At 33.6% G+C, this 17,753-nt stretch overlaps 2 protein-coding genes, 1 long non-coding RNA gene, 1 other non-coding gene and 1 pseudogene across 4 annotated transcripts; 2 read left to right on the plus strand and 3 right to left on the minus strand.

The window, feature by feature from the left end:
* Window positions 1-1,545: 1,545 nt before the first annotated feature.
* Window positions 1,546-3,124, minus strand: LOC150036512 (vignain-like; annotated as a pseudogene).
* On the plus strand, window positions 1,714-3,383 carry LOC150036513 (uncharacterized). Its single transcript, XR_016528951.1, has 2 exons — window positions 1,714-2,145; window positions 2,322-3,383. It is a non-coding gene; the product is annotated as an uncharacterized LOC150036513 (long non-coding RNA).
* A 4,715-nt stretch (window positions 3,384-8,098) lies between these two features.
* On the minus strand, window positions 8,099-8,951 carry LOC120075596 (uncharacterized). The gene is made up of 2 exons (XM_039029134.2): window positions 8,716-8,951; window positions 8,099-8,461 (listed from the first exon to the last, which is right to left on the minus strand). Exons 1-2 carry the CDS (start codon window positions 8,818-8,820, stop codon window positions 8,375-8,377), a joined length of 192 nt encoding a protein of 63 aa, XP_038885062.1. The 5' UTR covers window positions 8,821-8,951; the 3' UTR covers window positions 8,099-8,374.
* A 121-nt stretch (window positions 8,952-9,072) lies between these two features.
* Window positions 9,073-9,144, plus strand: TRNAT-UGU (transfer RNA threonine (anticodon UGU)). The gene has a single exon. It is a non-coding gene; the product is annotated as a tRNA-Thr (tRNA).
* A 6,511-nt stretch (window positions 9,145-15,655) lies between these two features.
* Window positions 15,656-16,174, minus strand: LOC150036514 (uncharacterized). The gene has a single exon (XM_090313151.1). The coding sequence runs from the start codon at window positions 16,172-16,174 to the stop codon at window positions 15,656-15,658; it is 519 nt and encodes a 172-aa protein (XP_090169277.1).
* Between the last annotated feature and the right edge of the window lie 1,579 nt (window positions 16,175-17,753).

The following is a 17,753-nucleotide window of genomic DNA, read 5'->3' on the forward strand; positions in this document are numbered from 1 at the left end:
ACGATTCTTTGTTACTGAGATTTGTTTGAGAATGGGTTAAATCTTCAGGCAAAGGGTCCTATTTATAGTAGTTTTCAGCTCTTCTCAGTGTGATAAATCATTGTACAGGTGGCTTCTTTAAAATTACTTAGGGTTGAAGGAATCCTCTCAATAAGACACCTAATCTTGGCTAACGTTTGCCCTTACGTCATTATTCTTTGTTTGTATTCAATTTTAGGGTTTTTCCATGTATAATCTATAAGATCGTGGCCAAATTCAACGCATAATTTGCGCTTCTGTCCAAATCTCGCTCACTCTGTTCTCAGAATCTCGCTTTCTCCAGTTTTCTCGCTAGGAATTCACTCTGTCCACTCTCGCTTTGTCCAAATCTCACTCCGTCCAAATCTCGCTCTCCCTGCTCTCAGAATCTCGCTCTCTCCAGCTTTCTTGCTGGGAATCCCGTTTTCTCCACTCTCGCTCTCAAATTTTCTCTTCCGTCTCGCTCTCTCCAGCTTTCTTTCTACAATTCTCGCTCTTTCCGATTTTTCTTCAATCTCACTCTCTCCAGGGATCTCGCTCTCTCTACTCTCGCCAGCCTCAATCTCGCTAGCATCGCTCACTGGGGTTTCTCACTCTCCAATTCTCTCTTCGATCGCGCAGCTCTCTTCTCAGAATCTCGCTCTCTCCAGTTTTCTCGCTGGTGTGGCTCTCGCTCTATCCCACTTTCTCGCTGCAAATCTTGCTTTCTTCAATCTCGCTCTCTCCAGCTTTCTCGCTACAATTCTCGCTCTCTCCAATTTGTCTTCAATCTCGCTCTCTCTCTAGGAATCTCGCTCTCACTCTCGCTTTCTCCAATTTTCTCTTTAATCTCGCTCTCTCCAGGAATCTCGTTCTCTCCATTCTCACTTTCTCCAATTTTCTCTTATTTACTTATTTATTTATTTATTTATTTATCATTAAATTAGAGTCTTTCTCATTCCACCTTCGTTCTTTCCAATTTTCTTTTCTTTTTTTATTATTATTTATTTATTTATTTATCATTAAATTAGAGTCTCGCTCTCTCCACTTCGTTCTTTTCAATTTTCTTTTATTTTTATTTTTATTTTTATTTATTTATTTATTATTATTATTATTATTATTGTTTTTAATTGTTTCTCTACTTCCTAAATTAAGGTTAGGGTATTTATATTTATCATCCAATAAATTTCAATATTTAATTCCCTGTAGTGTATGCGTACAAATCTGTGTTGTTACATCTTCTATCCTTGATTATTTTTTTATCACTTTCTTATTCCAATTTTTTTATAACTCAATCAAATATTTAATTTAATTTGATGCAATCTCCTTTTCAAAGACTCCAAAAGAACAAGAACATCTAAATTGAAACTAAATTATCAATGATTGATGTTTAAAGTACAAAATAAATGTCTATAAGTAGCCTTTATATGGGTGATAGATTTTTATATGCATGTGAAGTCCCCTTATCACGAATAGACTTTTAGAATTAGATTTAAATTTGGTTAGTCGCTATGAAATTATTGCTAAGAAAAAAATGAAGCGATAAAATAGAGTAATTTTATAGTAATTATATTCCAAACTTAATAAATGAAACAAACTATTTTAATAAGTGTAAGAGAATACAAGTTTCTTATTTTTCATAAAACATAACAGAAATAAGGGATGTCAATGCTTCGAATCCCTTGGTTTTAAATGTGTTGAAATCTTGTAAATAGAAGGTTGTTTTGTGGGGTATGGAACTAGAACTTGATGGGATAAGAAGCTTCCATGGCTATTCCACACAGACCTTCGGGCTGCTCCACTCCTCGCTTCATTCTTACGTAGCCTTCCTCTCCCCATCCAACTCCCCATGAGTTCCTCACGATCCAGTAATCTGTTCCGTCTTCTGTTGTTCCGTATCCAATCGCCACCACTCCGTGATTAAGCTCTGTTCCGCAGTATCCATCGAATACTCCCTGCAATTTTGCCGCATTTTAAACATTATTAGCAATGGCTGAAGCAATTCTAGATTTACAGTGAATCGTTGGATTGCTTGAGTGAATTACGAACTTGCCTGCCAGTAAAATTGGAAATCTCTTCCCGCGGCGTCGATGGCGACTGAGACTGGTTGGTTTGCGACGGCTTGCATTAGAGCATCCTCGTTTTCAGGTATGCTTTCATATCCATCAATTTTAACTATCGGTGAGGATATCTGTTAAACCAAACAAATATATGCCTTAGTTTGATAATTTCTTAAAGGATGAACGGTAGTTTAGGTTTGAATTGATTCATGAATTATAAAACTTACTCTGGATGAGCGACACAATCCTCTTGATCCATGGTAGGGATAGCTGTTCTCAGTAGCGATTCCACCGTTTCTCCTTATGAAATCGAAAGCGATTTCCATGAATCCTCCGTTACATCCTTCGTTCCTGTAATTGCAATCGAGCAGCTCTTGCTCTGATAGAGATAATAGCTGGTTGGTTCTGATTTTGTTGATTCCTTCAACTGCAGCCACACTTGAAAACGCCCAACAGCTACCTGCAAATCGATTTTAAAATCATTCATTATTTGTAAGCATTACGATTTCATAATCTTGTTGAGACAACACTCAAAACTTTTGAATGTTGTTTTAGTTATCGAACTTTTTTTTTTCCCTCGAGCAATATACAAAGCCAGAATTAGAAATTATACCACATCTGCCTTGCTCTTTGATGCCATTGACAGCTCCTCTTTCCCTCCAATCAATGTAAGATGGAAGATCTGTAGCCTCCTCGTACATGAATCCACTGGTCCCTTCTCTTCTCCTGCCATGTAACTTTCTGTAGTGACTAATGTTGGAGCGAGCATAGAAGTTCACAAACTCGTAATTCGACATATCTGCGAACTTGTTCAACTTCAGCTTGTATGGTTTGTTCATTTGGTTTACTGTGAACACATGGTTCACGTTCTCCTTAAACACTTTGAAACGTTTATGCTTCTCCTTTAGGTCCCTTGAGATTGTGTGATGGTTACCCCATCTCTCATATAGCTTCCACAGACTTTCTTCTGTTGCCAACTCCTTCTCATCGAATTCAAAGCTTTCAGCAAATCCTGAAATTAGAACAATCAAAAGAAGAGGAAGCAAAAGAAATTTGATAATGGCCATAATGATTTGGTAAAACTAGCTCAATGGGGTATGAGTAGTATGATGGATAAGCAAGATGTTGCTTGAGTTGATATCGCAATGCATGTCTTAGCAGCTTATATAGACATTGTGTTGGTGAAAGAAATGGAACTGGAGCAATTTGCACCCAACCAAACCAACTTGATCACTTTTTCTGTTAGTAATAATATGATGATACAGTTTTCTTGATTGTAGCGCTAGAATTTGATAAGCATTTATCCCATTTAATTGTTATGTATAAGGAGCTGAGTGTTGAATGTTTATTATTATTATGTTAAATCACCATACCTGATGTAGTACGAAATGTTAGGTATAAGTAGTCTAGTTTAGTGGTTAACCTTAAATTAATTAGTGTTTCATCTGTAGTTTGGATTTAATCAATTAATAATTAGGTTATTGCAAGGATGGTAATAGAGGTTTTGAATATTATTTTGTTTAGTTGGGCATGGATTTGGCCTAATCTCAAATCTATCTGTTGCATTAACTTATCTCTTAAAACACAATCAATAGAAAATCATCTTTGACAATCAGTAAAAGATTTCAATATACATGCATGGTGGTGAGGGGGTTTGGGTTGAATAAAAGTGAAGCAACTTTTGATTTCCAAACAGTTCAAACTTTTAGCCAGAAAATGTGGAAAGGTGACACTGATGCTTGTGTATCTTCAAAATGGGGACTTTTCATTGGGAACTGGGAAGGATCATTTTGGTCCACATAATATGGAATTTGTTTAGCCACTGATTTTTTTTAAATAATAATAATTCAAAGTTAGTTTTTATTGATGCAGGTTAAATAATAGAGCGATGATTAGATTGTAACTAATCTCCATACCCCTTTCTCTACATTAAAATATTAATTATTTTTTATAAAAAGATGTCACGTGATAAATTTTTATTGAGTACAGTAGGTGTTGCACAATAGATGGGGTGGCTCGGCTGCACTTGAGTATTTTCATAAATAATAATACTCATCGGAAAGAATGCACCTCTGACCTATTTTAGATGCCCAAAATAAAAAATGTCCCCTCGAAATTGATATTATGGACAGTAAAGTTACAAATTTGCCATTCCTTTAAACTTTTTTCTTTCTTTCTCTTTCCTTCTTTTTCTTTTTCGGAGTGACCACAACTTCGTCGGCATACTTTGGCGAAATTTTATTTTCAACTTGTCCGACTGACCAACTCCGGCGAAATTTTTTCTCTTCTATTTTTTTCTTCTTTGCGACCAACTACGAAAAAACCACGCACCAACTCCGGTTGTGAGAGAGAAGAGAAAGGAGAGTGATCTGTGAATGAGAAAGAAAAGAGAAAGCGAGATACAAAGCAGAGAGTGGTTTGTGAGTGAGGAAATGAAGAGAGAGCAAGAGCGAATGGTAAAGAAAAACTACGTTTTAAAAAAATGATGGAATTTTTATTTTTCTCTTAAAATTTAGGCCATACATACAAAAATTCCATATACATTATCATGCAATCAAATACCACGTGTAAATACCTTTGTAAACTTTTTAGCGGAAATGTTATAAACAATCTTTTTTTAATAAATAAAATTAAGAATTATGAAAGGAAAAAAAAACTAAAATTAAACCACCTTCAAACAGGGTGTAAAAATGATATTTTAACATATATTATTATGACGTGGGGCATGAGTAGTGACATTGCGCGTATGAAATAAGAGAACGTGGTTGGTTTGTTAATATTCATTAGTCTGTTTAATGTGTTATGCATAGGAAACATGGAGTCGTAATCCCATCCCAATGTTAGGAAGCAGAGTGGAATTCGATAATGAATCCTCCCCCAATTGCGAATGCCTTTTAATGCAAAACAGAAATCATTTCAGTAAACGCCGAAATAGATGAATCACTGCCTTTTCCAGTAACCCACATTTCTCTCAAATCCGTTCCTTTGTGTCGCTGTTAGCTTGTATGCTAGGCTGGAATTATATATCTTTTTTAAGAATATCAAATCAATTTTGACTCCAAGTGTTATATCTCCTTTCATCATAAATTTTTAGTTTCGATGAATTGTACTTCAAATTTAGATGTGTTGCAATTTTACTTCTCTAATAAAGTCGTACTTCAAATAGTTTTTAAAAAAATTATCGTACACGTTCAAGATGAAGTAACTCATATGTACGAAATTTTAAAGAAAAATGGCAATAGTGCTTACCTTTTTGGGGGGGGGGTTGAAATTTATGAATGTTAACAAATAATTGAAATCTCATCTCCTTTGAAACACATTCTAAATCTAACTCAAATTTGAAAAAACACTAGCAAGTTTCTGTATATTTGTATGTTTAGTTCTCCAATTTTAGTTTGGTTTTACAAAACATTTTCTAAAATGTAGCTAAGAAATTAATAGGATTAAAGGTAATTACAATGGCTATTATTCTTAGGGTTAATAATTAAGTGTATAATACCATTTTTAAAGAATTATAAGTAGAAAAATATTTAGGTGTAGCAACACTAATCTTTGTACATTTCACCAAATTGTCTAATCATAATGTGTCATGTAACATTTTTAATTTCTTCTTTTGTGGTGAGTGAGACTGCATAAAGATTAGTGACTCTTGGGATGCACTCAAATATTATCCTTACAAATATAACAAAATCTATAATTATTGCTATAGTCCTATCAACAAATTATGATTTTAAGCTAAAGTTTGGATTTTTAAGAGAGTTTAATGTCTTATATTTAAAAACAGAAAGCAACAATAGTTTTTTCCCACAGGAGGGGATAGTCCATGGGTTTTTTTTTGTAAGGATGGTTTTTTTTTTTTTTCCGACCAAATGAAAAATGAGTACCTTTTTAAATGGAATGAAAAGTGACCTTTTGCTATGTTAGTAAGCTTGTGAATTTACTCACTTGACCCTAAAACTCATCTGCACGGGTCCATACGAATGAGTTCTATTCGATCCTACAAATGTGTATTCGGTGGGAGGTGGTGACACACAACGTTCGATCGTAATTGTTTTTCAAAGCCTTAGAAATTGGATTCCTTAAATATGTTCAACATCAATCAGTCTCCCATAGTTGAACTCAAAAAAGAAAAAACATTAAACATGATGAATGATTAATCAAAACTGAAGGAAAAGAAAATCCACAAATTAACAAGTGTGCACATCAGAGATCCATACCCGCAGAGAAATAAATTCCTGTCCAAATTCAGATGAGCTTAATCAATGTAATGCTAGTAATGTTATGATGGGGGAGAAAATAGAATTATTAAAACGATGTAAAGGATAAAGGACTTCAGTCAAGGAAGAAGAGCACATTGATACATGGGAAATAGCAATCATTTTCTTTAAGACATCCATGGTATTAGAACACACCCTAAGTCAACAAATATATATTGAATTCCAAAGTACAATTTAGTAGATAAAATACAAAACATCATTTCAAAAGCTGATGGTATGGTTGATCTAAAAAATAAGAAGATTTAAAAAGTTTTCATTTGCTTTACACTTAGCAAAATGGTAAACTTCCCTCCAAAGTCCAATCAAACCTAAGCCTTCACTACTAACGGCTGGACAGCAGCCAGTATCTGCATTTACATCTCTATGCCTTCACATTTCCTGCTTCCACTCATTCAGCTTAGAAGCTGATCAAATATATTTAACTTCATCTTTCCTCCTCCATATTTCAGCTAGATGTTACCCTCGTGCAACTTCCAAAATTCACAAGGACAAGAACGAACAACAATCTTGGAGAAGATACCATCCATTTTCAGGGTATGGTCATGTAGTTCCTCCTATACCATTTACAACCCACATATTCCCTCTATGTATTTGCACCAATGAATTATGAAATCATGTCAACAATTCATGACACTATGCAGATTGCAAAATGTTAAATCACCAATCAACCCAAAGACTTAAGCTGATAGGTCATGGTAAATTAAATTATATCAACACTTTAATACTCCCCCTCACTTGTGGGCTTAAAAGTTTGTAGAAGACCTAACAAGTGGAAAACAATATTAATTGAGGAAGAAATGACATTACAGGAGTTTGAACACATAACATCCTGTTTTGATACAATGTTAAATCATCAATCAATCCGAAATCTTAAGTTGCTGAGTTATGGTAAAGTTAATATATCAACACTTCAATACAAAAGGATCAATTTCTATGGTCAGACTAAATCCATCACACAAGAGACAACTATTAAGGTTTTTGCATATGGATATACGATAACCCACCGTACAACATACAAGTAGGACTATAACAGGTCTTTGATCACGCAACCCTCCAGGGCAAGCAAGAACTGATATGCAATAAACATTTATGAGTTTAACAAACTAGATGGTTATTCTCAAATCTCAAGTCATCAACACAACCGAGCAAATGCCCTTACAGATGGGGGTTGTGGAGATGTCTTGTGGAAGTCTTGTTGTGTGAAATCCCTAATGACCATAGTAGTATAGCAAGCCTGAACTCAACCTAGAAATAATGAATCTTATAGAGTTGAGGATGATGTTATTTTTCAATAAAAAGGGCCAAATAATTTCTACTTCATAAGGATGATGTTTTATTGAAGCCACTCTACATGAAAAGATATGAAGAAACAAGAAACTATCATCTATCATGGACTGAATAAACAGGGACTGATCCAATGTCAAACACAGAAACAAAAACTTTGAAAGCATTTCAAAGCTACGACCGGGTCCAAAATAAGCACGCAGCATGAGCATTCATTTATCTCAGTAGAAAACTAAAAGGAGCACATGATTAATCAAGATGCAGATGCAATTTTCTACAAAGAAGAATAGTGATATTCCTCCACAGAAGGAAATTTATTCAACAAAAGCAACCTTTAGGTAGCTGCATTGGTATCTGTTTTTCAGCTAAAACATGAAATCGATAACTCCAGAACCCCAGGGAGTCTGAACATATGAATTCAAGATAGAAGCAAACGATTTCTCATTGCAAAGCAAGGTAAGAACACAACACTGAGTCAAGTTTTGACAAACTGAATCATGATGCAAATTCAATTATTCAAAAAGCAAAGCTCCAAATTGAAATGAGCGTTGTTTACCATTTGATAACCATGACAAATGTAGAAGTGAGTAATCAACCATTTATAGGCCACTCATTTATCATTGTTCTAGAACAGACAGACAAACGATATTTATAAAATGTCAATCTAAACTTATCGATTCAATACCGATAGCAGCAACAGAACGAGAAGAAAATAAAAAGAGAACGGAAGGACAACAGGTGAAGAAAAGAGAAGAGTCAAGCAAGAGAATCGTTCTGTTTCGCTTGTTGCAGTAGCTCTTCTCTAACTCTTCTGATCTCTGCTTCCCTTTCCAATCTCTCTTTCTGCAACAGCAAAGTGGAACACAGAGAAACATTATAAATAATTACAATTTAGATTCCAAAAGTTATATAAGATATCGCATTCAAAGCTAAATAAATCAAGGAATTCGCTGGGGAAACGTTGCCACCTAGGGTTTTCCTTTTTCCCACGCTTCTATGGAGACGTAGCCATCACGTGAAGAAATAACTATAAGAATTATGAAATGAAACATAGGATACAATTAGAGAAATCTGAAGGAGGGGAATTGAAAGATAACCTTTTCGTCTTGACGGAGAGCGATCCAAACATGGAGTTTATCCATTGACTGCCAGAATACGAAGGCCCCCAACGTCATTGCAAAGAACGTCGCTACTTTCACCATCTTCTTCTCTTCAACTTGAGAAGCTCGTCTCTTCTACAGAGTGTAATGATCGATAAAACGCGACGCAGAAACTCAGGAGAACAAGGCCAGGAACGGAAGTCGGAGATGGTGGTGAGATGCGAAGATGAATAGATCTCTTCGAGAAATAATCTGATGCTATGAAACTACATGTGCTGAATTTGCAACCTGCCTACATCCAATTTTGAGTTTATTATAAAATATTTAAATATAATTAATTATTAAGAACAAGTTGCCCCTATAGCTCAGTGGTAGAGCGTCAGTCTTGTAAACTGAAGGTCTGTAGTTCGATCCTGCATGGGGGCATTTCTTTTTATGGTTTTACTAACTTTTAATGTCATTTCTTTTTAATTATTATTTTGAGGATGCGATTGTTAGTATAATCGATTAAAGCTTTTTATTTTTTATTTATTTATTTTTTTCTTTCAAATTCACTAATTTGATACTTATGTAAATTTTAAAAAGAGAACTTTGTAATAATTCTTTTTCATTTAATTTTTTTTATTTGAGGATTGAATAAGCCTTTTAATTCTAAACGTTAAATTTAAACAAAAATATTTTCTATTTTTTTAAAAATTTATTTTGAATGTGATGATTTGATTATTCTCTTAATTTTAAACTTTAATTTAAGTATTGATTTTTTTTATTTTATGCTAATCTTATTATTAGGGGTGTACATGGATTGGATTGGGTTGGGTTAAGGGTGTTTTTTTGGATTAACCTGAAAATTCAAGTTGGTTTGATTAGAACCCAAATGACCCAAATAAACTTTCCAACCAAACCCAATATAATTCTTAAAATTCGAGTTTGGTTGGGTAGAGTGTCAAGTTATAACTTATTTTTTATTTTTAATGAAAAATATGTAAATTTATATACAATACATGACTAATAACTAAGATCTCATAAAATTAAAATGCTAAATACTGAATATCTATGATATATATACTTTCTTGTTTAAAGTTTGATTACTATGTATGGATTAATTTGTGAATTTTAATATTTTTCTTATAAATTATTATGATATTTGTCTTGATTTTTTTTTTATTTCATCCTAATCTTATTATTAGGAGTGTACATGGGTTGGGTTGGGTTGGGTTGGGTTGGGTTAAGGGTGTTTTTTGGATTAACCCGAAAATTCTGGTTGGTTTGATTACAACCGAAATGACCCAAATAAAATTTCCAACCAAACCCAACCCAACCCTTAAAATTTGAGTTTGGTTGGATAGGGTATCAAATTATAACTTATTTTTTATTTTTAATGAAAAATATATAAATTTATATACAACACGTGACTAATAACTAAGATCCCATAAAATTAAAATGCTAAATACCTAATATCTATGATATTTATTATAACTTTAAACAAAGACAAATATCATAACAATTTTAAAAGAAAAATATTAAAATTCACAAATTAATCCATATAAAGTAATCAAACTTTAAACAAAAAAAGTATATATATATATATATATATAATTCGGGTTGGGATGGGTCAACCCAAATTTTCTTTCTAGCCAACCTACAACTCAACCCAATAAAAATAGAAAAATCCAACTCAACCTAACCCAAGAACAAAAGAGAACTTTGTAATAATATTTTGTGATAATTCATTCTTATTTAAAATTTTTTATTGAAGGATTTAATAAGTCTTTTAATTCTAAACTTTAAATTTAGATTTAATTGCCACGTCACTTACTAAATTAATGACGAAATTCAAAATCATCAAATTTGGGACCAATTAGGAGTTGACATGTGTCCTAAATTGAAGTTAAAGACAAATTTCAATGACGCCACGTGTTTTCATCACAAGCGTTGGATTGAGTAAAATTGATTTGGCCCAATTTGATATTATGATTTAGTCTATAGTTCAGTTAAGCCTAAAAATGGGCTTAATTTGTCCCAAATGCCAAAGCAAGCCCAAATCTAATCTAATTGGGCCCAAGGGCCAGGCCCATGGACCAATCAAGCTCAAGCCCACGAGACCCACTAGAGAACTCTCTATATAGAGAGCTCTCTTCATTTGTGGGGGTTGGCAATTTTACACTCTAGAGAACCTAGAGAGAATTCTACAATCAGGAGACTCCCTCACTACTGAAGCTGTACATCCGTTGAAGACACAAGTCTCCTGAAGATTCAAAGTTTCTTCGAAGACTTCGACTTCAAGAACACCATGTGCTCTGCTCCCTTAAGTCAGGCATGCACATTCAATTGAGAGAGATCAGAGGATCAAATACTAGAGATCGAACCACATCGCATCAAATCAATATCAACATCAACCAAGTTCAACTCCACGAAATACGTTTCTCCGAAAACCACATGCGAACTAATTGGCACACCCAGTGAGACATCTCTACTTCCCATCTCTCTCGAAATTCAAACAAATCAATGGCACCAAAGAAAGTTGCATCCAAAGTAACTGCTTCAAATGACTCCTACACAGGACCTGTCACCCACAGTCATTCAAAGGAAGTTATGCAGGAGCACAAGCAAAGTTCCGTCATTGTGCACAACATTATGAAATAGATGACAGAGTCTCTTAAAGGTGGGATTTTCATCAAGGAAAATCCTTTGTTTGACAACTCTACTTTTGCTTCTAGCAAGTGAAAGAGAGATCACAACTAGATGTGATTTTTGTCACGATGACGAACGTAATAGCCGAGGCGGCCATTGCTGAAATGGAACGAAAGATAAATTTTCTAATGAAAAAGGTTGAGGAGCGAGATCATGAGATCGTTGCCTTGAGAGAACAGATGCAGGCTCGTGAAGCTACTGAGTCGAGCTAGACTCCTATTGCCAAGGAAAATGACAAAAGGAAGATCGTGTTGCAAGAAAACCAATTGTAACAATTTGACGAAGTAAATATGTATAAAACAGAAGCTAACAGAATCATTAAGCACTCTAACTACACTTAATTTGAGTATAAAGCATGCGGAAAAACATATTTTTAACAAAGAGGTTTCAACTTGAATATCTTTGACGATTTCCATGTAATCCTTTGCTATATCTACGAATTAGATCTCCAAATCTTCAGTAGATCCCCAAGAGAATCCTCTCTACTATTCTCAGCCTTGGATTTGAGTGGTAGAACTCTGAATTGAGAGGGACTGAAATGGGTTTTAAGGGAGCTAGAGAACAAAAATAGTTTTTTTTTTTTTTTTTTTTTTTTTTTAGAAATTTCACAAATTTCATATTGCATCTCTTTCAATACTCTAAAAATGGAGTATTTAACAAGTTGATTCATGTAAGCACTTACCAATTCAGCTAATTGAAACTTCAATTAATACTTAGATAATAGGCAAGGTATTAAAATGTGGATTAACCCACTCAAAATATCAAATTTCAAATTTTTAAAAAGAATTAGATTTAATTCTAAACTAAATGAAATTTCAATTTCTAAAATTGAATTTATGAATTGGATTTTGATTTAATTTTAAATAATTAAATAATTAATAATTTAATATCAAATATTAAATTAATAAAACACCTAATTTAAACCTGAATCCTATTCATGTAATCAATATTTAAATCATTATTTAAATATATTAAATTCTCCAATTACATTTAATTTTCAATAAAATTAAGCGTTAATTATTTCAAATATAATTATCCATACCCTAAAAACTGAATTTGAACATTTTAAATTTCAAACTCTAATTTCGAATTTCAATGCTTCAAATTCCCTTAATATTCTAATCCAAGGTTTTATCTTTTACGAGCTAGTAAAGGGACCTTATAGACCTACAGATCATGAGTTCCAACGATTTGAGATTAATCAGATAAACTCTTTAATCCAAAATAATCAATATTCGTTAACTACTGAGACATACCACTATAGCTCGATGTTGCACTCCCCTCACTGTAGATATATTTCTGTCCACATGATTTAACCATAATCAGTAAGTTGATCCTTCACAGGTCGTTCGTATTTATAGCTAGGTCAAAATTAACTTTTTGCCCCTGTAAATACATCTTGCTCCTTAAGTTACCACTGATCTTCTATTGAACAATTGGTTTATATCTAACTAATAAACCATATCTCTCTCGATCATGAGAGGGCAGGGCTCCTTTGTTCAAGACCAGTAATCAACACTTATGGGAACAACCTATATGTTAACCATAAATTGGGTAGGAGTGAATTTCATCTTGCAGAACTATGTCCCCAGCTGGTCTTATCCCTAAAATGGGAGGCTTATTGAGCAGTGTTGTTGAACTACTCTCACTTATGCAGATCAAAGGATAATCCTAACTAAACAGGAATTCATAGTTAACTCAGGATTATGATCAAGTTACCCTAGGTCATCGAATTCAAATAGTCAATTTTAACAGTAAATGGTCGTTATAAAGAAAAGTGACTGTTTGGTGGTCCGGTCTTATGCAAATGTCTTTTTTATAGGATGCCTTCACTCGCATGTCTCCAATGAACGATTTCAAGATCACATCGTTTGTATCAGTACACAAAGTAGGTCACATCCATAGTGTCCCCAAGATGAGGTACTCAATCTCATCCATATACTTATAGACCTTTTAGGATATATACTATAACTTGATCCTCTGTTATGTCTCTACATAAAGTTAAAGTATTCATACTATAGTCATGGGTTCATTTATTTTATTTTATAACAGAATGCAATTTCAATAATAATTTTATCGATAAATAGAATATGTTTCCAAAATTACGAATGCGAGTTTTAGGACATTCCCAACAATCTTCTACTTGAACTAAAACTCCAGTGGGTTATAGATATATACAATGTTGAGAAAAGAGAAAATACAATAAACTAGGGCATCTATATACCTTTGACTTTCTTCCACTTGCCCTAGATTTATGAAGCTCGTAGTACCAGTCTAACCATGTGACCCTCAAACACTTTAGCTGTGAGGGCCTTCATAAATGGATTAACAAGATTATCCTCAGAAGCTATTTTTGTGTCTATCATGTCTCCTTTATGTACTATCTCCCTAATGATATGACACTTTCACTCGATATGTTTTCCATGCTTGTAGCTCCTAGGTTCCTTTGAGTTGGCAGCTGTTCCACTGTTATCACAATACAGGGTGATCAACAGATACATATTTGGAACCACTTCCAAATCTATCAGGAATTTTCTCAGCCATATTGCTTCCTTAGTTGCTTTACATGTAGCTACATATTCAGCTTCCATCGTGGAATCAACAATACAGTTTTGTTTGATGCTTCTCCACACTACTGCTCCTCCGTTTAAAGTGAATAATGATCCTAAAGTAGATTTTCTATCATCTACATCAGTCTGAAAAATCAGAATCAGTGTATCTCGTAAGGATCAAATCCTTAGGATCATACTCGAGCATATAGTCCCTTATTCTCCGAAGATACTTAAGGATGTTCTTAATGGCAGTCCAATGGCTATCTCCAGGGTTGGACTGAAATCTTCTGACGATTCTAACTGCAATGCATATGTCGGGACGTGTACACAACATAGCATACATCAAGCTCCCAAATGTTGATGCATTAGGAATTCTTTTTATTTTATCAACTTCTTGAGGTGTCTTAGGACACTGTTCCGTAGACAAATGAATTCTGTGTCTAAAAGGTAGCATACCCTTTTTGGAATTTTGCATATTATATCTTGACAATATCTTGTCAATATAAAATGCTTGAGATAGTGCTAGCATGTTGTTCTTACGATTTCGAATAATTCAGATTCCAAGAACATATTGTGCATCTCCCAAATCCATATACTCACCATCCCAATCTGATCGAAGTGTTTTTATCCTTCCTAATAGGTTCTCAACACCAGTCTTATACACTTTGAACTTTTCAAAAGTCTCAGACCTATGATGCATTAGGTAAACATAATCATATCTAGAATAATAATCAATAAAATGAATGTAATATTCATATCCTCCTCGAGCTTTAACATTCATCAGACCACAAAGGTCTAAATGTATAAGTTCTAGAGATTCTTTGGCTCTAAAAACCTTTTTCTAAAAAAGATCTAATCATTTTTTCCTCAAGACATGATTCACATGGAGGTAAAGATCTATGTGCTAACTGATTTAGATGACCATTCTTCACCAATCTCTCAATCCTATTGAGATTTATGTGACCAAGTCTTAAGTTCCAAAGATAGGCGTTAGAAGAAATCTTTCTTTTCTTATTTTGAATTTCTATTGTTTTAAATATCTCTATATTTAAAATGGCTTTCGCGTTAGTTGGTTTTAACACATACAAGTTATTTTCAAGTTTAATTATACACATTTGAACACCTTTTGAACTAATCAACACTTCATTTACATAAAAAGTGACTTTATACATATGTTCTAGTAAACATAATACAGAGATTAAATTCCTTTTCATTTTAGGTACAAAAAATATACATTTTCTAGTAAAATTTAAGAATCCAAAACATAACTTGATGTCTCCCACTGTTTCTGCTGAAATGACTTCACCTGTTCCCACCTTGAAAGTCATTTCATTTTCTGATAGCTACTTCCAGAAACTAGTTTCCTGAAAGAAAGTGCAAATATGATTAGCGGCTCTTGAATCTAGTATCCAGGTTAAGTGAGAACTTTCTACTAAACATGTTTCTATTACAAGTAAATTGAATTTACCTTGATTTTCCTTCTCAACTTTCTTCTCTGCAAGATACTTAGGGCAATTGCATTTCCAATGTCTATCGATGTTATAATGGAAACATTTTCCTTTTGCAACTTTTATCTTACTCATAGTAGCAGGAGTCTGTTTCTTCCCTTTTCCTTTTTTCTTCATTTCTATACTCTTATCCTTTGAAGATCCAAATTTCTTTTCAGAGGGTTTTGAACTAGATGAAGCACCCTTCTAAAATTTCCTTTGGGAAACAACATTTGCTTCCTCTTCTTTATTTTTCATTAAGGACTGATAAGTCTGGAGTTCATTTAAGAGAGTTATCAAGTTGTAATCAATCTTATTCATTATAGCGTTTGTACGAAAAGTCAGAAAAATCTTCGAAAGAGATTTCATTATCATACTAACTTGACTCTTCTCATCAATGACAGTGTCGTTTGCTTCCACTATGTTGAAGTGGACTATCATGTACAGGACATGTTCTTTAACAGAGTCCCCCTTTTTCATACGCGAATTGTAAATGTATGTAATAGCATCATGTCGTGCCAATGAGGACGGTTGTCCAAACATCCCTTGCAACGACTCCATGATCTCTCTAGCAGTGACCATGGTTTCATGCTTTTTAGTAAGCACATCAGATATGTTTGCTAAAATATAGACTCTGGTATTTTCATTAGCCCAGACCCATCTTTCATAGGCATTCAGAACATTTTGAGTTGCATTACGATTGGGAAGAGGAGGACTTTCCTCCATTAAAATGAACCTCGGTTCATCAACTACTAGTATTGTATTTATATTTGACTTCCAATTTGTATAACCCTCTCTATCGAACTTATTGGAGGCTAAAAGTTGTATGATCGAGTTCGACATGCTGAAACATAAACAAATTCTATGAGAAAATTGCATCCAAATCCAATTTTAGCAAAAGTAATAAAGTATCCATAATTCTTTATTTATTTGCAACAATATTTTAATGAATCAGAATAGATGTTATTGAGGGGCAGTCAAATATTTTTTCACTAAAGCAAGACATTCTTGACTAAATACTATATCGAGAATAGCTCTTATTCCTATAGTCATTTAGTTATCGTTTTCAGTCAAGAACTTACTAACACTTAGTAACTCTTGTAAGCGTGACCCTTCATTTTCAGATTTCATAAAACGGAATGAATATTCTCCCAAATTAGAAGACAATTTTCAAGCCGAAACTAAGAAACCTTATTTATTTCTGAAGTTTAAGTTGTTCTGAATCTTATGTTACAACCCTCCAAGGGGATCACCGTAAAAATGACTAGCTAGTGCCGCCTAAAAACAAGAATAGGCGTAACATAAGAATCTCACGGTTTAAACTAATGAAAGAGATTGTAGGATATGTTGACACATTTCCTGCACCCACTTACTATGAACTACTTCCCTTATTCACCTTGTTATTGACCCATGTAAACACTTTTCAAATGGAGTAGTTACTATAAAAGCGACACGAAGTCGAGCATGGATCTCACAGTTTGAACTCTTAGTGACATGAAAGCTAAATATATCATATATATTATTAATCTCCCACTAAAGTATTCTAATTATTTGGGTAAAGTCTATATGGCTTATCCAAGTATGATATTTATATTTGGATTTAACCTATGATGTCTAAATGATAAAACCATTTTATTACCTCAAACCACTCATGCATGCTCATAAAATCGGCTAACAACGCTCAGTAATTCGGCTATAATACCTAGGTAGGAGGTGTTACGTAAACCGTCAACTTAAGTACGAGCCTTAGATAGGATTATAGATCGATTGAGTTTGTAACCATGTTTTACATGATAACGACCTCTTTTAACTATTAAAACAGGTTGTTATTGAACCTAAATGAGCATGCATATTATCTTTGTTATAGATTTTAAATGTCAAATTCATTTTATCACTCTTATAAAATTATAGACATGCTATAATGTATGCTTAAGTATTACATACATTAATATAACAATTATATTAAACTTATGAAACCCTAGTCATGTCATTTTATAACATATATTAATGCATGGAACATGCTTTCCTATAGTGAGATTTGAAATCTACATGGTATACAATATGCATATACATGTTTAATTTAAAATAACAAACATCACATGCATAAAATATTTAAACAATACTAATATGACCAACTTTGACATCCTAAGCAAGCAATAAACTAATTTATTAAAAAATTAATTTAAAAACAACTTGAAGAAGTCTCTGGACCATTCGAACCAACCCGAACCAATCGAACTGGCCCTCCATAGCTCCAAAAGGGGCTAAATCGGTCCATATTTGGTTGAACCGGACCCAAAGAGGC

The sequence above is a fragment of the Benincasa hispida genome, chromosome 4 (assembly GCF_027475165.1).
Source record: "Benincasa hispida cultivar pf3 chromosome 4, pf3_genome.v1.1, whole genome shotgun sequence".
In the NCBI taxonomy this organism is placed as follows: Eukaryota; Viridiplantae; Streptophyta; class Magnoliopsida; order Cucurbitales; family Cucurbitaceae; genus Benincasa; species Benincasa hispida.